This window comes from Nipponia nippon, unplaced genomic scaffold, assembly GCF_047370975.1.
Source record: "Nipponia nippon isolate SJK-2023a ecotype South Korea unplaced genomic scaffold, ASM4737097v1 scaffold_3, whole genome shotgun sequence".
NCBI lineage: Eukaryota > Metazoa > Chordata > Aves > Pelecaniformes > Threskiornithidae > Nipponia > Nipponia nippon.
Genome location: NW_028262347.1, coordinates 44,875,188 through 44,900,725, shown reverse-complemented (window position 1 = coordinate 44,900,725; position 25,538 = coordinate 44,875,188). Strand labels below are relative to the sequence as shown.

Genomic DNA, 25,538 nt, shown 5'->3' with positions numbered 1-25,538 from the left:
GTACATAACTGTTTGCCAAATTCAAAGTCAAAGACTTTAAGGCTACATAAGGCCAAAAACAAACTTTGACAAAATACATGTTTATTGCTTCAAAGCTTCAAGTAATAATCACCTGACACCTGTAAACAAGTCTTCCACTGAGGCTGGTGCAGCTGAGACTGGTTTCTTCCCTGTAGCCCTGGCTAAATCTGGGATGATTAGCTTAAACCTGAATGGAGCAAGGATGTGAGAAACAAGTCACTGCATCTAATGGAAGTGCAAGTGATTTTCATGAGATACTGAAGAGTTTCCAACCAGATTCTTTGCTGAACTAATGAACCCTTGGCAGCTATCTGCATAACAATTAGTACACCTCCAGAGCATGATTTAGAAGCAGTCATCTTGGCTTTATTAAATTATTTAGCTCAGCTACTCAGGAGTAATACTGATCTGGCTTACTAAGGAGATGAGTGCAATCCTAAAGCAAATTTGTTCTGCAAGCCAAGAGTCAAAGAATGACAATCTTCAAAGCTGGAGAAAAAACAGGAGGAAGAAAAGAATACTTCCAAATGTCAAATCAGGTGAAGATTTGACACATTTCTCTGACTGTAAAAATAACTGTTGAAGTGGCTGAAGTGACTCAGGAGTCAGTCAGAACACCTGACATTATTTTTTTTCAGAGGCCAGTGTCAGTGAAGGTGCGATTAATTGCAGCTAATGTCTCTCTGAAATAGAGGTTTCTGGTCTAAGACAAGCATGAGTCTCTGCAGTTAATGGAGGGAACAATTATCTCCAAGGGGTGATTCACCTCAGCTGTGTAATGGTTACTGACACAATATAATACTTTTTTTTTCCAGTGAAGACAGTGGAAGCATTTTCTAATCATCCTCCTACGTCCCTCTCCCCTCTGCATTGCCAGTCTTTATTCCCACCCCAGCTTTAACAAGTTTCTGCTTCATCCGTTGAAGCAACATAAGACCTTTCTCTCACTTTCCCCATTGAAAGTACTGTAGCTTCTTGGTTTGTCTGTAGGAACACCCTATTCCCAATTCGTCACTGAAGAAAATGTATTGAGTAGCTGCATCTCTCCCATCGCAGAATATTGTTAATGAGAAATGCCGCTTTTTCTTCATTCACTACAGAGGGATCCTAGATGAACAGATCAGATAGGAAGCCTAAATTTTAGACGCTACATAATGCAACAATCTAGCTGACAAACACAAAAACATTTACCACCGGGACAATAACTGCCAAAGATTAGTGCACAGAAGCCAAGCAAAGTCTCTGACTGTATGAAGTGAATGGGCCATAACTGAGACAAAGAACTATGTCTGCACGTTGTCTGTAGCATACAGACGATATTAAATCAACAACAGCTAGGATGTAATTCTAGGCAATTGCATGCTACCTGGCTATAAAACCATCTGGTGATACGTATTGTGTTGGTTTCAAGAGAACAGAACGTTAAAGATCAGAGGGATCACACCGGCTGAAACCAGGGCTAGGAGCCTGGTAATCCAACTGCAAAAAGAGGAAGGTGGAGCAAGAGTTGCAGTGAGCTCCCCCCCCATAACAGCCTTCCAGCTTTCAGCAACGTGGAGCTTCCTTGGAAGCTTCTTGAACCAAAAATGGGTGTCATTGTATTTAGTAGTCCTTGATTAATTTCTCTGGCATTAATTTTTCTAGGGGCTTTTTGAAGCCAGTGTTTTCAGCAACCACCCATCCTGCAGCAGAATTTCACAGTTTACTTTAAACATGGTGCAAAGAACCATGCCTTTTGTTTTGAACTGACATTTTTATTATTATTTTTAATTCGGTGCCTTCTGGTTGCTCTACAGGGACAGACATTAAACAATCATTCCCTCTCTGCCTTCCCGTGCCACTCATGGGCTTTTATCATGCCCTTATCTTTTCTCTAGGTCTTTTAATATAGAACTGCATCTTCCTTGAGTCATCAGTCTTCTGATGTTGGATAAACGGTAAGAATTGAAAATAAAACAGAAGACCTAGGTTACTCTGCAACCTACATTCCTTGTAGAGAAGCCATTTGGGAATCTTTGATCACATTTGCCTTGCCATGAATCTTTTCCTATTCTCTTACATGAGTCTTCAGATGGGAGTACTAGAGGAGCCTCTGTAGTCTGAGGCCACACTGAGATTTGTATACTAGCATAGTGATATTTTCTGATTGCTCATTATCTCTTTCTCTATAACATCTAATACCATTTATTATAACTTTCACATCTCTTTCCTGAGTCGCAATTGGTAAGACAACCCACAATTTTATACATGAAGTTAGCAGTGTTTTTCGCCGTGTGCATCATTTTATATTTATCAAAACTGAAGTCAGACTTTCATCTGCCATTTTAACAGCCAGTCACTGCGTTCCACAAAGTCCTTCTGCAGTTCTTACAGACAGTCCTGACTTATTATTTACTACCCTGATTTATTAACATCAATAAACTTTTTCTCCTTGCCAGTCACATGTTTTTTCAGATCGCTTACTAATATGTTATACAGTGCAAATCCCTGCAGGACTTAGCTAGTGACTCCATGGTGAAAACTAATCTTTTACTTCAACATCCTCTTTTCTAACTTTTCTCCAATTATGTATCCAAACAAAAGGAATGACAGGATTCCTATACAATTTTGATTACTTCTTAAAAGTGTTATTATTTTTAAGCTATTTTTTCAATGATCTTAAATTGCTGAAGAGCAATTTCCAACTGTAGTAGAATTTGAGGTTTTATATACAAAGTTGTTTGGGTTTTTTTATTTTACCTCTTCCCTCCCCCAGAGAAGTTTCACATCCTCTCTCAAATCTGAGAGCTGCTGGTAGAGGGGGTTCAGATGATCTACTCAAGGCTGTTGCTACTTATACCTCTCAAGACTGAGTTTCTTCTGGGCATGCATATAAGAAAGCAATACGGAAATGAAGAGTTCTTAAAAAAAAAAAAAAAGGCAAACCATGTAGTAAACAAAATAGCTCCCTGTATTTTACATACATTTTGCTTTGTGTAATGGGCATTTCCCTCTTCTTTTTATTTACAAAGCAACACTAACAACAAACCCCCAACGAGCAGAGCTTAGTCTTACTAAACGACTGGAAGAGACATATAGTGAGAAGAACGAAGACATTATTTCATTAAAACTTGAGCAAAACAAATGTTTATGTTGCCAAAAGAAAATTTAATTTACTTTAACCGCTTGCCTGGCGCCTTCTAACAATTGCTTTGAGAAGAACTAATAGGAATGACAAAAAACCACAACCGCCACATTTATCACATAAGACCATAACACACTGCTAGCAACCTGCTATTGTGCCTGGTGGCTCCTCAGCCCAGCAGGCACATTATTTCCCCGTTGCTGTTGTCAGCTGGTGGTTTGGGACCACCCTCGGGGCACGCCACGCTCCCCAAGGAGTCGTCCTGCTGCCTCTGCCTCTGTTTGCTGCACACACACACTTCCTTACTGCACGTATATATGTGCTGCCCTATACGGCTACAATGTCCGTACAATGTTTAATCCTCCTTTCTGTCCTGTATACTTGCCCTGAAGCCAAACACCTCCAGTTTTCCAGTAGAGCTGCAGTCACTCTATTTTATATCTTTAAGCTAAAGGGTTTGTGATGCTTCAAAGAAAATCAAAAGCAAGTAAACAGGATCTGTGTCTGGAGAACTATTTGCTCATGAAATGGCGATCCAATGCTGTATTTTACAACTAGATCCCCAAATCCTCTAAAAAGACGAATCCAAACTCTGTCTGAAATCCATTCCCTGAGTGTTTGAAGCACCACCTGCCTCTTTCTAAAAGAAAACACTCAAGAAACCAACTTTGTACTGAAAATGTTAACCATATCGAGGCAGGATAAATTAATTTTACCAAAATTCATAGCAGATGGCACATAACATCATAAATCATTCTGCAGAAAGTTTACCAGTATAAAACTAGATACAATAGCAAATTATCACAGAAATCTTTCATGTACAGATTTTAAGATACTATAAAAAAAGGTGACAAAATGACACTTATGCAATCAGCATATGACTAACTGTGCTTTTTTAGCACTTTTAAAGTGCTATTATTTATTAGGTACTGATTATCTCTTAAAGGTACAATCACAGATCAAAACTTTATTGCAATGTATGGTACTCAAAAATAGAAGAAATGATTGCCATCTGTAGCCCAAGGTACACCGCCACACACCTGGATTTATAATGCACGCCCCTGGCTTCACCAGGGAGTCCATGCCATCCTAAGCTGGCCAGGCACAGAAATATCCTATTGAACTGAGATCTTACAGACAGATTTTCTAAGATACTCAGGTGCCTATAAGTAGAGCCAGGATCCAAGGACTAGATCCCAAAGCCCTCACAAGAGCTCCTTTTAACCACTTAAGATCAAAAATGAGATTTCTCCAGGATAATCCCTCAGATACCGATAACCCCGAGGGTACCAACATTTACCAGCACCTCAGTTTCCACGAGGACGTTTCTGGAAGCCTGCTCTTCCTGACAGCACCCTTTCTCATCTCATCTTGTTTCACCCTCCCTGATGACCCTGAAGCCCAACCAGAGAAGCTCCCACATTCCCCACTTCCCCAAAAGAGGCAAGTGGCCCCTGCAGTCCCGTGTTCACACCCACTTTGTCTGGCCCTTTACCCCTTGTGTGACTAGAGTTGCAAATGTGGCATGGTTTACCCTGTGCTACTATTATACAGCCCAGAAAATGGATGGTTGGATCAAACAGCTCCTCCTAGTTAAACATTTCTGCTGTGGGCAACTGTTCTACATGTTACAAGACATCTGTTTAATAGCCTGGTGTGTGATCAGTAAATGCAAAGGGAATGGGAACAGGCAGCTGATGAAGGTTTGGGTGCAAAGTGAGGTTGGGAATGACAATTTCAGGAGCGCTGACCACAGCTTTATCAATGCCATGAATCAAGTTACAAATATGAATTCTTAAATTGATAAGTTACAATTTAACGGGCTGCAGCAAGACAAGGAGTCAGGACGGTCTGGGTTGTCTCCAAGGGTACGGTTTGACACTCTGTGCCCTTTAATTTGCCACTTTTTAAAAGATTTCTGTGCCTTTCTGTAGTTCCCCGAAAAGTGCCCCTTATTAAATTATTTCCTGTTTGCTGTGTTAAAACACAATCTAAACAGCCAGGTTTGGGGTTTTTTTGTTTCAAATATTCCTATCATTTGTGGGGTTGATTTTGACTGGTAAGTTCTTTGCAGATGCAGACATTTCCTAGCTAGAGTGGAGCCATGTAACGAACTTAGTTCTGCCCATCTTTACTCCAACATAATTCCTAATACTTGCAGAACAAAGTCCTGGAAAATGTGAGAACGACATTAAAGGACAGTTTAATCTTATGAAGTCCAAAATTTCAAAGTAGGACTGTGGAGGGAACCATAATTTGGAGAGATGGTGCCATTTGGTGTATCAGCATTATTTATAATTGAAAAGATTGGGAAGCAGCAGAAAAAAGGGCTCCGTTTAAATGTGTGAGGACAGCATCCACATTCATGAATCCATTTCCCCAGTAACTCAGGTGGAAAATTGTTTTGTGCATTTTGCTGCCACTCCACATCACAACAACTTCTGAAAAGTATAAGCAGCAGCCTGGCTCTTTGTCATGCATTAGTAATAGCAGATGGATATATTAAGGCAGTGTACACTTTTCAAACAGTTTTTCCTTTGGGGGAAGAGATAAGCAGGACAAGCAGCTAGAAGCATGCAGTGTACTGTGAGACGGACCTTGCTGCTTTAGCATCCTTAAATGTTCAAAATCCCAGGAATCTGACACGGGTGACTGCTACCACTTTACGTCACTTCATCACTTCATCACAGGATTTTAAAGAAGGATACAGGTTAAAAAAAAAAAAAAAAAAAAGTGACAAAAGCTGGTGCCAGAAAAGTACAGGCATGTAGGGAATCATGCCAAATTATACTGCCTATGGTGCAGAGAGAGGACAAAAAAAAATCTGCCTGGACATTGCTGTATCCTTCAGCATTACCCCGTGAGTGGCTGCCCACACACACATTGATTCTGAGAGTATTCAAGCCAGCAATTACTTGAGCATTGGAAAAAAGACCACTATATGCTGTGCTCTGCTGCAGGGTCCCAGGGCACTCCCCCGTCCTTACAGCGTGTCCCAGCAACACTGCGCTTTGCAACTGAATTTTCTCAGTAATATAACAGACGTAACACAACATGTTCCAGCATGTGTGCCTGAGCTAGCTGTTGATGCCATTTCATCCTCAGTTCATTAACGTGCTTCCCATATAGTCATCATTCAATTCAACAACAGAGATTACAAACACCTGTAGGTAACACAGATTTCTTTTTCTCTGTTTCTCATTCAGTGGTCTGGGTTGCTGCAGCAGCTACTATGTGTAATAAGCAAACCTGTTCATCTTTCTTGGACATGACTATTCAAAGTACATGGTCGCCACTGGAAAAAGACCTCCTCCAATACTTGACAAAGGCAGAGAATTAAGCTATTATACATTGCTATTCCAGTATGTACACTTGATATTTATCAGAAGCCTTGCTGCAATCATCCTAGAGCTCCAGCTTGCCCCAGAATGATCAGGTTTGGCAAGGAGACCTCCTCTAGAAAGCAAGGTGGTCTAGAAATATTTACCTGAGTCACTCAGCAAACAGTTGTGGTGGATTAAGACCTCCCTGTTACTACTGCTCGTACTCCCTCCCAGGCCACAGCAGAGCCAATGGCCATTCCTGCCGCAGGGGCTCCAATTTGCAGCCCAGCGTCCGAGCAAAGATCCACCTTCTGCAGCAGCCCAGTGGTTGCAAAGTTCTTTGTCCAGGATATCCACGCAGCCTGGTGAGGAGGCTTTTGTGGGCTGTAAGTCCTATCCTGCCTATTCTGCGCAATGGGACGTATGCCTTCTTTGTGACCAAAATACACGTCTCATCACACAAGGGACACACATGAAAGTCAGGATGAGAAGATTGCTCCCATCACATGCCCAAGCACACACGAGTGGTCTTTTCACAGGACTGAATGTGCTCCCATTGCAGGATGGAGAACACCAGCAGTTTAGCCATTTACTCGCTGTGCTTCCAGCCACACAACTGAAAAGATCCCACAGAGCCCTTCAGAAAAAGGGGATCATATGCCACACAATTCATCCACCCCACAACCTGGGGAAAAGGGAAGGAAGAAGCTGATTTAGTGGCAAATTAAATGTCTGAGAAGCCAAAGTCATCCTGCAAGCTGCAGAATGGACAACCTGCTTTAGTCCACACAGTGGAGCAACTCAAATATGCACTGAACACACCACGCCCCAAAACACCTTCTTCTCTCCTAATCAAAGCACTCCCTTCGATATAGGCAGAAAAGAGCACTGACTCGACATCACTCATCATGAGGGAGTGCTGTAAGTAGTAACTATTTAATAAAAGGGGCACAACTTCACACCCCCCTTCTACTTTGTAAAGGAAGTGTTCATTCCTGCTTAGACCATGAAATGCAGGGCTCAGGCACATGAGAGAAAGAAAGAAAAATCTTGACTGGGGGAAGACACTCTATTCCAATCCAGATTAAGACATTTAAGTAAGACATGTTCTTCATCAAATTCTTCTCACTATTTAAGCAGAGCCCTGCTTTGCATAATGTATTCCCAGACATTACACCGGGACGCGGGTGCCTCTCTGTATGTTGTGAATTTCCCGTATTTACAGCGTTCTGTAGAGTTAGGCAACGCACTTGGCACCAGGGATCCCTAACCCCCCCTTGTGGCTCCGGAGTCTGACTCTGAAATATATTTAAACACCTAATCCCACTGGAGAATTTGAGCCTTCGCCTGCCACAGGATTTTGAAAAGTGCCTAACTCCTATAGATTTCAATGCTTTAAATAGTACAGTTGTTTTTTTTAAAAAAGTCATATATTTAAAATTCTGCACTGCAACATCTTAGAGAAACAGGATTTTTTTAAAAAATCCTACATTCTTTAGCAAATCTGTCCCTTAAATTTCAGAACTTTGGGGAAAAAAAAAAAAAATCAGACCTCGTCCTGCACTTCCTAATTTTTTTATTCAGACTAGAAAGATTTTTGCCATGATTAGAACTACTACTGGGCCCAAAATAGATTTACCACTTCCAAATACTCCCCAGTGACAGCTGAGTAGCATAATGATGCTTTAGCCCATGTTAGTGACAAAATAAATTGCTTTTCCAGCACACACACAGAGCGTTATAAAAAGAATAATCCTGCTGGAAAAAGGATTCTTTGGCTTTGAATTCCTGCACCCAAAAGGGCCTCAGCTGCAGCAGCCTCCTCTGGGGAAGCCAGAGGGAGTGAAACCTCACGCAAGTGTAGGGCGACACTTGAAGGTAGGCACTTCTATTCAGACCAGAAGAAAATAGATCATAGTACCCTTATGTCCGAGTGCTGCTGAATTACTTCTAATTTTTTAAGCATTGGTGCATTATACTTTCTGCTGGATCAGTGTTATGCTTTTAAATTCCAATTTTCAGGCTACAGCTATTTGAGTCACATTTGCCTGGGAGGTACAGCATATGCTTTCAACATGGATTGGGGTTTTTTTCCATTCTCTTACCAATTGCTTCATTTTGTTTAATTGCAGTGGGAGAAACATAAGTGTCAAAATTAATCCAGAAGCTCTTCTGCCTGCTTCCAGCTCTAAATTAGAGCCCAGGTCTGCTGGTCTGCCATGCAGAACAGCACCGACATCAGCTCAGTACCTGGCTGAATCCTGCTTGAGCGTGCATGTCATCAGAAAATTTTGAATGATTTGGCCAGAAAACCCCATTGCGTGTAGTCCTTGAAGTGAAGCCCACCACCTTGGGACTGCCCTGACCCATTGGATTTAAGGAAGAAATTTTTTACAATGCAGGTGGTGAAATACAGGAATGGATTGCCCAGAGAGGTGGTAGATGCCCCATCCCTGGAAACATTCAAGGTCAGGTTGGATGGGGCTCTGAGCAACCTGATCTAGTTGAAGATGTCCCTGCTCATTGCAGAAGGGGTGGACAAGATGACCTTTAAAGGTCCCTTCCAACCCAAACTATTTTATGATTCTACACAATGTACTGGGTGTTGCAGGTCTCCTGGGGTATTTTAAAAGGCAGCATGGGCGTATTCCAAGCAGACTGAAATGCTACAGTTTGAAATCCCTGTCCCAGGTGTGCATTCACTGCGGGGCGACAGCAGCGAAGACCATGTTGTGTGGAGCAGCTCAGCAACTTCATGTTGTGTGTTAGGGAAGGCTCGGCCAAGCCCCAGGACTGTTCAACATTGGAGCAACGCTTGTTTGCTGCTCTAATTTTTACAATGCAGGCAGCTCTCAGATAACCCATATTTTCAACTGGGTTATGCACTGCTTTTCTCTTTTTCTAAAGGAAACAAGAAACAGGAACCTAAAAGCATTCATAAAATGCAAAATATTTTCCAGGCACGTTTCTTTCTGGAATTAGAGGAAGAAGAGTTGTAGGTGTTGCTCACAACTTTTGACGAAGTGACCTTCAAGATCAGAATCAAACAGAGCTCTTCACATCCATAAAACATGTAGAACCTCACCCTTGCAGAGCTACTGTCTGCCACAAGCCTCTAAGTTCTCTAGTGAAGCGCCTGAGCTTTCCAAAACAGTTGCCTGCAGCAATATGATAATAAAGCTACTGTGGAAAGGTTTTGCCAGAGACATTATGGACGTTTACACCTGACATGCCAGGATTATTTATAATAAAAATTAATTGGGGTTGAAGAGTCAGTCAAGCATAGGATGACCATCTCCAGACAAAATTGTCCTATGTCAGCTTACATAAATAATCTGGTAATACTTATATGCTGTTTCTCTTCCTTCCCACAAATCACTGTCATCATAAAGAAGGAACTCCTTGCCTCTATTTTAACCCTTGAACTTGCTAAAACTTGCATATGTAAGTATACCTATGCATAGGTATTTCCACTGGTTCAAAAGGATGTAAAAATCAGCTTGGTTCCATCTTACTCTAAGATCTTACACACTTCTTTTTAATGATTGTAAAATTGTTTTTTAAAAACTGAATGTTTTTATCATGTGTTCAGCAAACTTTTCTCTCTGACTATACTCTATTTTTAAATATACAGATGGGCAAAGTTTAAAGAAAAAAATTAGGCTCCAGAGCAAGAGATCTTCAAGAATTCCTTGCACTTACTACCTATTCCTGGTAGTCAGTAAAAGCTGGTTGGCATTCAAGACCATTGAAAAATCAGTGCAGTTATTGTGAGGATAATTTCAAGCTCCTACTTCTGGAAATCACGGCCAAATAAAACAGAAAACATGATTGTACTTGATATTCCATAGTGTGTGAACAGAGTGTGGGCTCTGGCTCTCGAACACACTGCAAGCTGTGTGAACCGCTGTATCCATTATAATTGCAATAAAAAGCAATTTTCCACAGCGCTTTTCATTTGAAGAAAAATGGCTCTCCAAAGGAGCTTTTAGGGGGCAGCAGAGCAAATCTCCCAAGGACTGCTGAGCTGAAAGGGTCAACCCAGGAAGCTTCTGCCGCAGGAGCAGGAAGGCAGAGCTGGCGGTGGGGAGGGTGCTGGCCAGCCTTCAGGGCTGGGGCAGCACCTTAGACCCCTGCAGTTAAGCCTCAGTATTAGCTAGGCTAGTCCTTATTTAAGCTTGAGTACTAAAGCTGTGCCCCTGCCCTTGTTTACCCTCAGCAGCGGTAGCCCCCTCCTTTTGAAAGGAAAGGAACAGTTTCGGATACCAGAGGATTTGGAGCAGAGGATCTGAATATTTTAATGTTGTTCAGGCTTCAGTCATCATGAATATCACTTTACAGCTTGGCGCATAAACAGTCCATTTCTGAGGCATGAGAAAATGAATATATTGTAACTATATTCTAGGCCTTCTGGCCCAAATCTGTTCTTGGTGAAACTCCAGGGGCTTCAGTGAAGTTGCAGCAAGAATAAATTTAGCTGTCTAGCTGTGTAGTTGTAATACACTATTTCTGATTAAAGGAGAGTTTACATGAAGATAAAGATTTGTTTCCATACCTATTAAACCAAAACGGCATTCAAACTTATTCATGTAACCAAGTGCGTTGTTTATAAACAATAAAACTTTTTATAGATGGAAAAAATGGAGAATAAAAAGCGGTAATAAAAATAGGAGTGTTCATTTTATATATAGAAATGTAAGGAAGTATGGTATTGCTGAAATGATGTATTAAAGCAAGACTATACACCAAAATACATACTTTTTTTCTCATAGTCCTTATCTTCCCCAGAAAAGAGAGGGACATGGGTTGTGGGAGGCAGACATGGTCAGGAGATCCCTCAGAGCAGACCACTTCTGCTTGAGAAGGCTAATTTCACAAGCACTTTTCTAAAAGGAGCTTTCACTGTCCTGCTTATTAGGAAGTTTAGAAATAACAAGTTTCACATTTCAAAGTTCAGTCATTTTTGTATTTCACCCAGGCGATAAACATGTGAGAAATTTGTACCCTGTGAAAAATGTGCATTTCAGGCACTGGTAGGATACAGCTGTCCCGGTCCTTGTTTACTTCGTTTCTCCTCTGCTTCATGCTCAGCATGGGGGATTTTAGAGTTATTCAACTTTTTCCCAGTTGCCCAGAGTCACCATCCTTTTACGCCATACCGAGTGGCCATGTATACAACCGTGTGACAGCAACTGCCCTCCCAGCTTTCAGTGCTTACCTTTCTGGCTTCGGCAAGAGCCCTTTTTCCTGTCACCAGGTGCACCTTCCAAAGGGAATTCCCCATTTATGAGACAAGTCACTTTTCTCAGCACTGGGTGTTAAGCCACCCACATTTCCAGCAATCAAACAGCTTCAGACTACCAAGGTGTCCCCTTTCCCACTGCACGAGACACCAGCAGGGGATGTGTCTTCCTTGGCCAGTGGCATGACAGGAACAAACTCCTACAGTACTCTGTGACCAGGTAGGCAGTCTCATAGAGTTTGCAAGGAAGACGAGAGCAGATGCTTAAATTCAGGGTGAGGCCCCAAAAAATCCCCATTTAATGCAGGGATTATGAGCTCAAATCTTACTATTTTAGGTGCTCTTCAAGTCTTCACTACTGAGGTCCTGCAGGTGCCCAGGAGGAGGCTGCTCATCTGTTTGCAGAAGCTTTGCAGCTAAGCAATTAATCTACACACCTGGGAGCTCACAGCACTATATATACCTGAGAAGAAGGGGCCCAAAGGAGTCCCAGCTGCTTATTTTGGACACAACTTTAATGAAATATAGGAGTCACAGGGCCAGAACGACAGCCTTTGATGGGCATACAGACAGGTGAGAAGGGAGTCTGGTGGTCTGCTCCTAATAACAAGTTGATACTATCCAGCAAAGAGTGAATAACAACAGTGAGGCCCAGAGCAAAGGCACCCACCTCCCAGATGCCTGACTGACTCTACTCCAGCCACCTCTGAGGGGTTTTAATGTTTTTAAAGTTACTTTTTCAAATCACTGAGATAACACTGTTAAATCTCAGAAGGAATTTTTGCTGTGATATCTATCATCTATAAAGGTGTTTACCACAAGTCTACATGTAAGCCTTAATGTTGGGGAAGGGATTTCAGATACATGCTTCGGGTACATCTTCATCATGGCCAGCACAGACATTTCGTCCTCTGCTTTTCAAAGCACTTGGGCAGCAAGTTTCAGATTTTCACTATTAGCTCAATTTGAAGATGCTCCAAAACAGCAACTGTAGAAATAAATACTTTTCAAAATAGAAATAGTGTTTGTCTTTCTATTTCTTCAAAGCAGTACAAAAAACCAAACCTTGTATTTTCTCATACTAGTTTAAAAAAAAAAAAACACACAACGTCTTGCATATATGGTTACTTAAAACATGGAAATGAGGGGAACGGAACTGTTTTTCAGCAGATTGAAATACTTCCATTTACAAAAATAATGAGCCTCTTGCTGGAGCAGTGGTGCATTTGCTAATGAGGTCTTTGCACTGATCTATACACAGGTGTAACTGAAGTTATAGTCATTGTTTGCTCACCGTTAATTAAGGAGTTAGTGATTTATTAATCTAAGAAATTCTGTGGAATCAAATAATCAAAGGCAATGGGCTGAATTCAAACTTCATTTAATCCACATTTTGCCTCCCTATAATGTATAGGCAGGCACACCAGTTTGAGTTTTATATTCCAGTCAGACCTCTGCTGGGTTCCCAAGTCCCTCCCTGCTAGGTAGCTGAGTCCCACTGCAAGCAGTAGGATTTGGCACTTCAACAACAACAAACAAATCAGAACTAAATGTTTTAGGGTTTCTTTGCAGGATTTAATTTTTGCTTAACATATGTGTTATATGGCCTTTTAAAACAGAAAATATTATCAGTCCAAAAGCATATATTCATAGAAGAAGATCAGAGAAATAAAGAGAAAACCCACACATTTATTCCTCTGCTGCTACTCCAGCTTTGAAGGCCTCTCGGAGAGTATCAGATTCAAATGCACTTGATTTAATGCAGATACTGAACTACCTTTCTGATCTCTCACTGGGCTTGCTGACCCTTGTATATCATGCCCACTATCACCTTCTTCAAGCACAGCTCAGCAATGCCTTTTGCATCATAGCCACCAACATCTTCCAGCAGATTGCCAGGCAGTCTGTAAATGTTACTAATGCTCAAAATGAAACCAGACTCCAGGACTGGATGGTGCCTGTCAGCTGGTCTGGGGAGCAGAAAGCAGAAGACCTTTGAGAAAGTAGCTGGACTCTGCAGTACAGTGGGTTTGGTGAGGTCCGTGAGCATCCAGGATGCATAACCTCCTGCAGGAGGGCAAGCGGGGCACCTGTCGAATGAAGAGAAACTGCATCCCACTGTGTTTGGGAAGGGGAATAACTCCCTCAGTCCAGCCCTGGTCTGGTGGATGGGTTTATCTCTTGGACTGGATGGAGAGAACAGCATGAGACATAGTGAGGGTAAAGAAGGTCACTAGTGAAGCCTAAGCAAATACTCAACAGAAAACTCAAATAAAGCACACGAGCAACAGCTCTGCAGTCTCTTTTTTACTCATTCCACTAATCAGTTGGCTGCAAGAGGAGCCTGGCCCTGGTGCCCCAGGGCAGCACGTGGACAGATACACTGCTTGCCCCCTCCGCATTTGGGGATGAACTCCATCCCTCACACAGGGTCAAATTAGCCAGCAGGATCCCAGCCCAGTCTCCAGCTGGCCAAGCTCATTAGCTCTTTAGTTGCCAGGAAGGCAGTTGTGGCCAGCTGTAAGGCTGATACCCCATGCAGAGCCTGCCAAAGGTCAGCAGTCATCAGCTGGCCAGCTGCGGGTCCTCCTGCGGGACCCCAAGGTCCAGCTGAGAAGAGTAAGGAGAAGTGATGAGCGAGTCAAGGGCTCTGCAGAGGAGGAGGATGAGGAGGAGGAGGAGGGGAGGGAGCTGGTCTGGGGTGGGGAGAAGTCAGCTGCCTGCTGTGGTTAAGTCTGACTGCTCCTGACAAGCAGGCTGAGCTGGGAAGGTGAAGATGCTGAATTTCCCCTAAAATGCAGCCATGAATTTGGGGTGTTCCTAGGCATATTTTGACAAACAGTATGAATTAAGACCCCTCCATCCTCCAAGAACTGATTAATAAAAGTTTATCACTTTTAAGCCTTACCACAGGAGAAGAAAGAGGTTGATCTTTTCCTACAGGGAAAAGGAGTGTTTTTCCACACAAGCAACTCAGAAATACAAACACAGAGCAAGCAGGATTTTTGTCTTCATGTTGTATTTAAGAGATCTTTGCTAGGTTCCTATGCTAGTTTTGTAATATGCAGTGGGCCTTCTGATCTGAGATTAAAATATGTATTTCACTGAAGATCTCTGCTTGGTTTCTTTACAAAAGAGAAAAGATACAAGAAGCTTTTCACACACACACACACAAAAAAAAAGCACAGCTGCCTCCCTCGGTCAGCATATAAGCCAAGAAAGCATGATTTTCAGAGGTAAAACTAAAATAAAAAGAAAATTTGTTTTTAAAATTGCATAGAATTATGCCCTTCATTGCAGTGGGTGATAGTCAGAAAACTTGCAGCTTCTGTGTTACGTTATTCTGACACTACGAGGCATCCCTCCACCTGCCTGCCTGCCTGCGAGATCCCTGCGTGCCATGACAGAGCCTGCAGCGCTCAGCCAGGTAGTTGGAGTTGAGAGAGACGGAGCTCAGGTTTTCTAGACCATCATCTTCTCATGTATTTCTGGGCACAGGCTTCCTTAAATGAACGTGATTCACGCAGAATACAAATCTTTCTTTTCAGTTACACTTATTATTATTGAATATGCAAAATCTGACCACAACGGCGTATATCCCAAGACAGCAGATTTTTACACCTTGTTCTTCCCAATCCACGGGCTAAAGGTGGTTTCACAATGCTAACTTCCACTCCTTCTGAGGATTACAGCACATTTCAGCTTACAGGATCTTTGTTTATAGATGTCCTGTAATTAAGAGTTTGTTTTCTTGGTGTGTATAACAAAACCCTCAGTTTGTAATCTAGCCTAGTAGGACTGAGGCGACTGTGGACAAACATCCCACAGAGGGGATACTTCTCCTCACTCTCTGAAAAGCTCCTTCTCAGAAGTATTGACCTTTTTGCAACTCTTAAAATGTCTGCCAGCCAAAGAGAGGTGTACATTACCAACATGTGATTTGCTAGTGTTACTCTGCATACTTCACAGGCAATCGCTTGCCAAGGTCAGCACAGTGCAGAATGAAATGCTGAAAGTTCTCCAGCTTAGCTCATTTTAAACCATCATTTAAAATGATCTGCACTGTATTAGATCCTGACCATAAGCAGCATCCTTGGGACGGTATTTTGGTTGAGAGGAGTGAGCACTGCAGCCCTGCAGCAATGGGTGAGAAATCATGAATAAAATCAGTGGTGTTCACAGTCTTGCACAAAGATTTCTATGAACAGAAGGCTCAGGAAGCGATCGCCCATAACCAAGAAAGACTGTGTTTGAGTTAGGGCACTTCCATACTCCTGAAGCATCTATAATGACAAGAGTGTGCGAATACCTTGTTTGTACCTCTGCACGACCTCAATCCAGGGTTTTCAAACCACTTTTTCTACTCAGTGATTACTTGGGACCTATCTCTGTACACAGAAAGCCCATGCTGGAAAACGGTCCTCCTGAATTACTGTGCGGGAAAGAAAACACTTACCTCAAGGTTACGCAGCAAGGGCAGAGAGTGATTTTGAGGGAAGGCGCGCAGGAGGGGGCAGGCTGGCCTGGCCCTGTGTCAGAAGCGCAGCTGCCTGCTGCGCAGTGGAGCGGCTTGGGCAGGTAGGTGCCACCTCACTTTGTAGCATTTTGGGGGGGATGCAGCCCCTCGGCGCGCTGCAAGGATGGGGCCATCCCTAAGCTAGGCTTCCTTCATCCTCAGTTCAGAGATGCTGCCAAAGAGCAGTCAGGTGTAACTCTGGGTGACATGACTAAGCTGGGCTGGGTTCAAGTGAAAGATTTATCAGAGGTGAAATACCACTTCCAGGCCACTTGGCCACCTGGTGCTAACAACATAAACACAAATGGCAAGTAAGTTCTTATCCCACGCTGGTGAGGTATATATCCCTTCCCACTCAGAGTGTTCGGCATAGGGGACATTTCTGGATGCACTGAAGGAGCCCATCTCTCCATCTCATCTCTGTCTTTTTAGGGGGGGCTAGAAAAGTTTTGGATTAGAACTAGAGCAGTGCAAAGGGCTGGAAATTTTTCATGGTACAAAAACTTAGACTGGAAGGAAATACTGTTAACTGGAAGGAAATACTTGTTAACTTTCAAACTCACGAAGACTTGACCTGGCTATTTGTAGACCAATGTAAACAGAGTAATGAATTTTCATCCTGGCTGGTGGGACCAAAGTCATTAGGAACAAATAGATCTATATTGCTTTCTGAATATTGGGCAATGTACCTTGTGGATTGTGAAAGAGATACTTGTGGTTTGTTCTTACTAACTTTACTAAATTTGTCTCTGCCAGAGCACTGAGAGTGACTGAGAGTAAAATTCCCCGACAGGGTATCAGAGCTAGATCATACAGTTGTTTTACAGACGAGAGTCACCATGCAATGTTAGGGCCAAATCCTGAAATATGTGTTCAGTCTTCATACCCAGGGAAAGAAACAAGGGCTTTGCCGGGCAGGGGGAGGCAGGGGGAAGCAGGATGACTTTTTAAAAAAGGAAATATTACTTTTACCCTTGCAGAAAATAAAAGAAACTCTGCCCATAGCAGGACAGGAATGGAGGGAGAATTTGACCGGCCACATTTTTGTCCCTCCATGAGCCGCCTCAGCATAATACCCACTGGGGATGGGAGAAACAAGCTCCCAGGCCCCAGCCCAGCCCGACGCTCCATCTCCCGGCCCGGGCCCGCCGTGAGGAGGCAGGTCCCAACGCAGGCAGGAACGGGGGGGACCGAGCCTGGGCTGGGGCTGAACACGGATGCTGGCGGGCACCCCGCAGCCGGGTCTCGCTGCCCTCCCCAATACCAGGGAATGCACTTCAAGAACCAGCAGGCCAGACAGCTCTCTTACAGCACGTTTTATTTGCAGCGGGGTTTCCAGGGTAGCGCGTATATCCCGAGCCCCAGGGCCTGTCTGCCCCGGGGGGACCCCGGGCCGGAGCCCCCAGCCGCGGAGGGAGGCGGGGAGCCAAGCGGAGCCGGGGCTGCCCTTCTCACCGGCGCAGCGTTTGCAGGACGCGGCCGGGCGAGGGGGGCGGCCCCGGGGGGAGGGCAGCGGCCGCGGAGGGGGCGGCGGGCGCGGGGTGCCGGCCCCCCCGGGCCCCTCATAGCGCCTGGTAGGTCCGTCGGGGCGGCGGCGTCCCGGGCGTCCCCGGCCCCGAGTCGATGCTGGCGCTGGGCGAGAGGGAGTCGGCGTCGCGGAGGGGCAGCCCCGGCTCCTCCGCCGGGGAGAGGCGATCCACGATGCTGGAGAGGCAGTCCAGGCTGGACAGGGCGCTGCTCTGCTCGGCGGCATACCCTGCGGCGGGGGGGGGGGTGTGGAGGGGACAGGGACACGGCAGCGCATTACAGCGAGGTCCCGCACCGCCCTCCCCAGGTGCCGCGGGGAGCGGGGCGGCCCCCCCGGCCGCCGCCTCCACCCCCCGCGCCCGCGGCTGCCGGCGGGTCGGGCTTACCGTGGGCCATCTCGGAGCAGTAGACGGCGTCGAAGCTGCTGCCTCTCGCCGACCAGACGGGGCTGCCGCAGTCGGCCTGCAAGACAGCGAGGGGCGAGTGCCGGCCCGGCCGCCCCCACCCCGGGCCGGCGGGGCGCTCCCCCCGGAGGGAAGGCGCCTCAAACCCGGCGGGGAGGGAGCCCCGGCGCCCGCGGGGGAGCGGGGCAGCAGCTCCCCGGCCAGGCTGCCGCTGGGCAGCGCCTTCCCCGTCTCCCCCCGCCCCGCGCCTTACCCCTCTGCCGCGCCGCGCTAAGCTGGGGGGGGGGACGGGACACAAAGACGAGCCCCCGGGGGCTGGGGCGCTTGCTTGGCAGCGCTACCGTCCCCCCATGCGTTCCCGGCACGCCCATGTGCATGCTCAGCGTTACATCGGAGAAGGGGCCTGTTTTAACGCGAACCGCCCGCCTGTTCCTGATGTCCGGCTGCCTTCGGCCCGTCCCACGCCCATGGGACCGGTTCCACGACGCTGGGCCGAGGGGGACCTGCCCGCGGGCCCTCCTGGGGTCCCCACAGCCCCATCGCTCCTGCCCCTCTCTTACCATCCCATCGGAGCAGCTGGAAGTGGGGCTGGTCGGTTCGGAGCAGCTCTGTCCCGGCAGGTGATAGTAGTTTTCTACCTGTTCCCTCAAGAGCTCCTGGAGGCTCTCGATGTATCTGATGGCGTTTCTCAGGATCTCTACTTTGGGGAGTCTTTGGTTGGGGTTGGCAGTGGTACATCTCTTCAGGGTCTCAAAAGCCTGGTTCACTTTCTTCAGCCTCCTCCTCTCCCTCATGGTGGCCGCCTTCCGCCGGTCCATCGTTGTGGATTTTCTCTTGCAGGCTTTGCAAGCCCACATGAGGCAGTGGCCGGCCTGGTGGTGGCCGGTGGGAGCTCGGACATGCTCCTCTTCCTCGGAGCAGGCGGGCTCGGGGGGCTCGTGGGCGCCGAAGGCAGGCAGGTCCCTGGGCTCGAAATCCTCGGGGAACTCGCCCTCCGGGGAGGAGAGGCAGGAGCTGTCATAGAAGAGCTCGGAGGGGGAGAACTGGCAGCTGTCTATCACCTCCATCCCTGCAGCGGAGGCGTCAGTGCGGGGCGGCAGCCACCGGCTCTCGGCGAGGCGCTCAGCAGCGCGCTGGGGCAATTCCCTCAGCAATTAGCGACCTGAGCCGAAGTGGCCTTTGGCTGAGGCGGGGGGCCCTTATATACACATGTAAAGGGAGGCTGGTCCGCGGCGGCCGGTCTTTATTAGCATATCTCACCACATCCCCTGCCGGGGGCCGTCTGGGCAAGCCCCCTCCAGCCCCCAGCAGACAATTTGCTCGGCACCGCTCCTTTGGAGAGCGGTGAGCTGGGCACTCCTCTAACGCACGACCTCCCCAGAACTGGTTGCGACATCTCCGAACTTTAAACGGAGGCTGGGAATTTGCAGTTTGGGGATGGAAAGAGAAAGGGGGGCAGTGGACGCGCACGAACCGCTGACATCTCCTGCAGAGCTGTTCCTCGTCCCTGTGTTCCCATCTCCCATCCCACGCTGCGGCGGGATGGACACCGGCTCTCCCCGAGGCGGAACTAACGTAGAGCCCCACCCCAGCACCTACAGTGTCTGTTTGTGTATCTTTATTCCCCACAGCCCGTGGTCCAGGTCTAACCTGAAACAATTCATCCCTCTTTTCAGGCCTAAGATTTGTTCATTTATCTCGGGGAGAGCCTTGTCCTGTAATTAAACCTGTGTCACCAACCGTTCAAATTTACAGAGGACAAAAATGCATAGCTACGTGTGGCCAGGAGAGACGAGGAGGGGGGGAAGCCCAGATTTTAGTGCTGTCGGGGAAGGTATTCACAAAAGAAAAATGTACGTGTTTGCTCCGAGACAAATCCCCTTCCCGTTCTTTCTCCTACTCGTGTGACCTGGTGCTGCTAGAGACACAACAGTCGAGCAGTGCCTTGGGCTTGCTAATTTTCTGCTTTCAGGCAAACTTGTACCGTTACAGATGCGTCCCAGCTGCCAGTGCAACAAACCCCTCCTGGAAGTGTAAAGTTTCTAACCCCTAAGTAACTTTACACAAGCCGGGGACAAAAGCTTTGCAGAGCTCCAGCCGCAGCAGTAGCTGAGCGGAGCGGTGCAAGGGTCATTAGAGTGGTAATGAAGCCATTTAACAGGCATTTGCTAACGGGCAGGAATCCTTTGGTTTCATCCAGGTGGCTTTTGTAGTTGAGGAAAATATTATGAGAAGGCAAAGGAAACCTTCCCTACCTGGGAATAAAATTATGTGACCTAGGTTAACTCAAACGGAGAGCGAGTGACCCAGCAGCGGTTCAAACGCTACGGAGCCGGTCTGTGTGCCCAGGGAAAAGGCGTCTTCAATTAACCTCTCTTCAGGAAGAGGTAACGCGAGGGCATGGCGATCCGGTTGTCTCAAGGGGCCGCTCCTCAAGGGAGCAAGGCTCCCCGAAGGGAACACCTCCTTAGAGAGGCGTCTTGCAGAAGCGCGGAGGGCTGGACAGCCTTCCCAGCCGCCCGGGCCAGGCGGAGAGCGGCCGGGAGCGGGCTGCAGAGACCCCGTCGGCTCCTTGCACCCCCAAAAGGCGGATTTCTACTCTTAGGCGAAAACTTTTCCTAAAAAAAAAAAAAAAACCAACAAACAAAAAACCCCCACAACCCTAACATGTACACACCCTTCTTCCTACGAGCAGATGCGTAATTATCTAAAGGCTGGGGAAGGCTACATCTGTACCGCTTCGGTTTATTTGGGGCCATAAACGGGGGGAGCCCCCTTTGAAATGAATACTGTAGGAAAAGCAGGGAGCTGATAAAGGAGTAAAGTTACAGAAAGGGGAAAGCTCAGAACTGCAGGCTCCTGCCGCTCCGAGGTGCAGGTTGGGGTAGTTGGGCCACATCTGAAACACGGCAGTTCCCTATTGTTTTCCCAAGAAGCCTCCCTCAGGAGGGGTTCTGCTCGGCACTGGCTTCTGCTCTTCACTGGGCAAACTCCACGTTTGCGCTAGCTAAAATAGTCCTGTTTACAGAATTATGCTTTATCCGCAAATAAACTGGATCTTTCAAGTGCCGGTTGCAGTTGTGATCGTCTTTCAGGGGTTTATCTCCACGCATGCACCGTGGATCTCCCGTGCCATCCCCCTGGGTCCCGCTCTCCCGGCGTGCAGAGCTTTAGCTCGCAGCTTTAACTCCCCATCCAGCGGGGCTGGGGTTGTTAAGAAACGTGCCTTTCCCCAAAAGTCTTTGAGGAGCTAGGAAAATTCGTTTCCTTTTTCCTTGAATATTTTGGGGGAAGGGGAAGAAAGGATGGAAGACCCTGTCACTCGGGAAGAAAAAAAAAATCTGTAATTAGTATCCCTTAAGAGCCCCCGGCTCCTCTGGTAAAGTGATCTCAAAACAAATTTGCAAAAGTGCAGTAAGCGAGTGGAACTAAGGAAAGGGGAGAGCAAACACAAACTACAAGGCTGGCTAATGAGGCTGCCGGGGGCGGCGGGGGGGAGAGCGCTGCATTTCAGGTGATGGGAGGCTCAGGTCCGGGAAGCGGGAACAGGCTGAGCACCAGACACTGGCTGCTCCTGGGGACGGGCAGGGAGAAAGCGGTGAACGTGTCGGGACCTCTTTAAATGGTCTTCCTCACCCCAGCCCTCCCCGCTCCGCGGCAATTGCCGTGCCGCACCTATTTCTGGAGAGATTCAGTCCCATGTGGGGACCGCTTGCAGGGCGTGCACCCCTTTTCCAAGCCCCATGCCTTTCTATTTAAGCAAAGAAAATCCCGGCGAAACCGTAAGGAAATCCCCAAGGAAACCTCCCTTCTCAGCGGCCCGGGGGGTGAGAGGCGTTCGGGACCCACCCGAGCCGCCCCCGGCCCCGCGGAGCCCCCTCGGCGAGCAGCCCGCACCGCTTCACCCCACTGCGCCGTTCCCCCGCAGACCGCCGGCCTCGCCGGGGCGAACGCCCGGGCGCCGGTGCAGGGCAGCAACCGGCATCGGGAGCGTTATTTAGGGGTGTTATTTTATTTCACGGTGCGTGCGGGGACGGCGACGGCCGGCACCAGGACAGCCGCGGCCGCCTGGCTCCGTGCCGCCTTCGCCCCCCGCCGCCGGTGGCTGCCGCTGCCGGTGCCGGTGCCGGAGCCGGTGCCGGTGGCGAGGGCTCCTCCGCGCCGCCCCGCCGGCAAAACTGTTTCCCAGTTGGGCTGTCGTGGCCGGGCGCTTCCAGCCGTGTGAGAAACGTTTGGTTCCCCCCAGCGCTGGGAACCGTGCGCACCTAAGTAAACACATTAGTACCTGCCAGAGGGATTTGTATGGAAGACAGCTGAAGAAGGCATTGGCCTCTGCTGGCACTCGGGGACTCCCAAGAGAGATCAAAGGGACACGAGGGGGTTTTTAGCAGCCTTGAGACTGGGAAAAGTTGCTAGTTCCTGCTATCGGGGGGGACGTCCCAGCGAGCACATGGTTCAATTATTCAACCTCCTCCCTCCCCTGCCCCCCGCTCCCGTTCCCCAGCTCATTCTCCACGGAAAGGTGGAAACTCTGGAAAAATCATACGGGTTCCCCAAGGCAGCAGCCATCCAAACAGGAATTTTCCCCGCGGAAACAGCTGCTGGGTGGACGCCTGCCCGCCCTGCCTTCCACCTCCGAAAGTAAAGCCCGGCCGCCCGCCCGCCTCCCCCTCGTCTTGCGGGCGGTTTTACGGAGGAAAATAAAGATGCGCAATAAAAAAAAAAAAAAAAAAATCGGCTGTAAAGAGAGGAGAGCGGTGACAGGGCAGCGGCGCTGCACACACCCCGTCTCGCCCCACCCGTCGCTTCCCCGTGTGCGGCCGGGGCCAGGGCCGGGGCCGGGGCCGGGGCGGGGCCGCCGGTGCCCCGCTTTCCTCGGGGAGCGGCCAGGTGGCTGCCGGGGCGGGGCGGGCAGGGGCGAGGGAGGCTGGGGTGCGCCGTGGGCTTTGCGGGAGCAAAAGCCTCTCTCCGGGCGAATAAACTGCAGCGGGAGGGAGGGAGCGGGCGGAGCGGGAGGGGGCTCTTGCGGTCGTGTAAAAACTTCCATGAGTTTGTGCGTGGCCCCTCCGGAAAAAAAAAAAAAAAGACTTAATTAAATCACAAACCTCTTGTCCTTACCCAGTTATTACCCTTTGATTTGTGATTCCAGGGCCCTGTTTGCTTTGGCCGGGGACTTAGGTAAAGATTATCGTTATTAATATCAAACACAAACATTTTAATTGCAAACACACTGAGGACCTTCACTGGGAAGCCCGGCATGTCAGCCGCAGCCGCGGGGGTCACGGAGAGTCTCTTCGGGAGGTATTTTCTTTATTTAATGAAAAAACCCCTTCCTTTAGGCAAACTTACTCCAAACAACCGCTCAAGTTACCCTGCCGTGGGGGTCCTACCGGGCGGACGGGCCGGCTGGCTGCGGTTAATGCCGGGCCGGGGCAAACCCGGCCGTAGGCCGGCGGGACACGGCGGGGCCGGGGCCGCCCCGCCGCGGGAGGCGGGCCCCGCCGGGCTGCCCCGGGCGGAGCGAGCTGCCGGCTGTAGCCCTTCTCTCCGAGCCGGCGGGGGTCGGGACAGGTTATCAAGGAAGGCGACGAGCTGCTGACCCGAGCTGAAATGCTTCATCGCTGATCAGGTCCCTGCGCTGCAGAAGCAAACCGTAACACCTTCGCTCTTTGCCAAAACGCAGAGGCTGCACACAAAAACCCCGAAGCGCCGCTGGCTGCAGCGCCCGAGAGTTCCCCGAGGCGCAGGGCTTTGTCTGAGACGGGACCAAGGGGGAACCTGCCCACCGCTGCCTGCCCACCGCACCGCGCCGCCGCAATTACTCCTTACAACAGGGTGTCTCGGCGGAGAGCGACTGCAGCGACTGCTTCCCCGTTCTCAAGCGCGGGCTGGCCAGGGTGGGACAGACGGGCAGGGAGGCGGCAGGGCGGCGAGAGCCAGCTCTGGGGGCAGCCTCTCCCTTCAGACGGACCTGCCCCTGCCCCTGCCCCTGCCCCTGCCCCTGCCCCTGCCCCTGCCCGTGCCGGCCGAGAAGGGCGAGACCTTCCCGAAACGTGGCTGTGACCTTCCGAAAAACACAAACGCAAAATAAATCGGGGGTTAGAGCTGACGAGGAGAGCGCCCGCGGGCAGGGCTTTCGCCAGCTCCCCGGCCGGCCCGGGGCGCGCGCGGGGCAGCGCGTGCTGCGGCCCGGTGGTCGCCCCTTCCCGGGCTGTAAACAAGCTGTCACAAACCGTAACGCTCCGGCTGCGAGCGGCCCCGCTCCGCCATCCTCAGAGGGGCCGTGGTTTTTTACATCACTGAGTGAAAGGCTTCGTATGCTGTTACCCACCTCCCCCCAACCCCTTTTCGGCCGCTTAACCCTTTCCTCCCTGAGGGACCCCGTTCTCTTCGCCCTCAGGCTCAAGGCGGGCAAGGGGAGTTGCCACCTTTCCCGGGAAGGAGTCACAGCCCCCCACCCCCAGGGGAGCGGGCCCCTGCCACAGCCGGTTGCTGCCCCGTTAGGGGAGCAGGTCCGTCGGTTTCGCCGCAGACAAGGCCTGGGCTCAAGCCTCCGGTGCCGAGAGGCAAAGGTGAGAGGCGCTGAGCCTCCCCCTTCTCCAGGCCTGGGGGGGCTCTTTGCGCTTCCCCTTTCGAAGCTCACACACCGTGTGCAGGGCAAGGCCCAAGAAGCGTCCCTGCCCGGCGAGCTCCGCAGGCGGCGCCGCCGGGCATTTTAGGGAAGCAGCACGGCTTTTCCCCCGCAAGCACGGCGAGGAAAGGGGCCGCGGAGCGCCGCGGGCGGCCGGGCAGGCTGCGGGGTCCCGGCCGGGCACCCGCCCGTGCCTGCCCGGCGTCCCGGGAGCGGGCGGGGGAGGCCCCAGGTAAGGGGGGACGCTCCTTAGAGGGGAAAGGGAAGGAAAAATCTGCCCCGAGTGCCGCCTCCAGCCACAGGGGCCGTGTCCCGGCTACACGTGCCTGACTCTGCAGGGCTGGATCTCGCTGCAGTCAGCGGCGGGTCTGGGCTCCGGGATCGGGTTATTATTTAATTACGAAGCGTGTGTGTGCGGAACACTGTAACACAAAGAGCTTTATTTTACAACCCAAGAAATCCGTCTGTTCTTATATACAATATCACGATCCATCATTTAAATAGATATTTGTTATGTTTACAAAAGAAAAGACAGTACTAAAATTATTTACAGGAAGGAAACGAGGCGGGAACTCTTTAAATACGACTAACACGAAATGCAACCAACAGCTTCACTCAGACAGGAATGAACTTTCCGGTGAGTCTCAGACAAAGCGGACCACCGGTACACAGGTAAGTATCTTAAATACAAAACAAAAAAAAAAAAAAAAGAAAAAAAAGGGGAGGGGTGGTCTATGCAACACAATTTAA

At 48.9% G+C, this 25,538-nt stretch overlaps 1 protein-coding gene across 1 annotated transcript; it reads right to left on the bottom strand.

Moving 5' to 3' along the window:
- Positions 1-17,688: 17,688 nt before the first annotated feature.
- MYF5 (myogenic factor 5) lies at positions 17,689-19,344 on the bottom strand. The gene is made up of 3 exons (XM_087766513.1): positions 18,718-19,344; positions 18,140-18,215; positions 17,689-17,982 (listed from the first exon to the last, which is right to left on the bottom strand). The coding sequence occupies exons 1-3, from the start codon at positions 19,222-19,224 to the stop codon at positions 17,789-17,791; spliced, it is 777 nt and encodes a 258-aa protein (XP_087622639.1). The 5' UTR covers positions 19,225-19,344; the 3' UTR covers positions 17,689-17,788.
- Positions 19,345-25,538: the final 6,194 nt, after the last annotated feature.

Coding starts and splice junctions, on each gene's coding strand:
- MYF5 (XM_087766513.1), bottom strand. CDS start 19,224: ATGGAGGTGATAGACAGCTGCCAGTTCTCCCCCTCCGAGCTCTTCTAT. Junction 18,216..18,717: donor CCAGCTGCTCCGATGGGATG/GTAAGAGAGGGG, acceptor GCTGTCTTGCAG/GCCGACTGCGGCAGCCCCGT. Junction 17,983..18,139: donor CTGCTCCGAGATGGCCCACG/GTAAGCCCGACC, acceptor CCCCCGCCGCAG/GGTATGCCGCCGAGCAGAGC.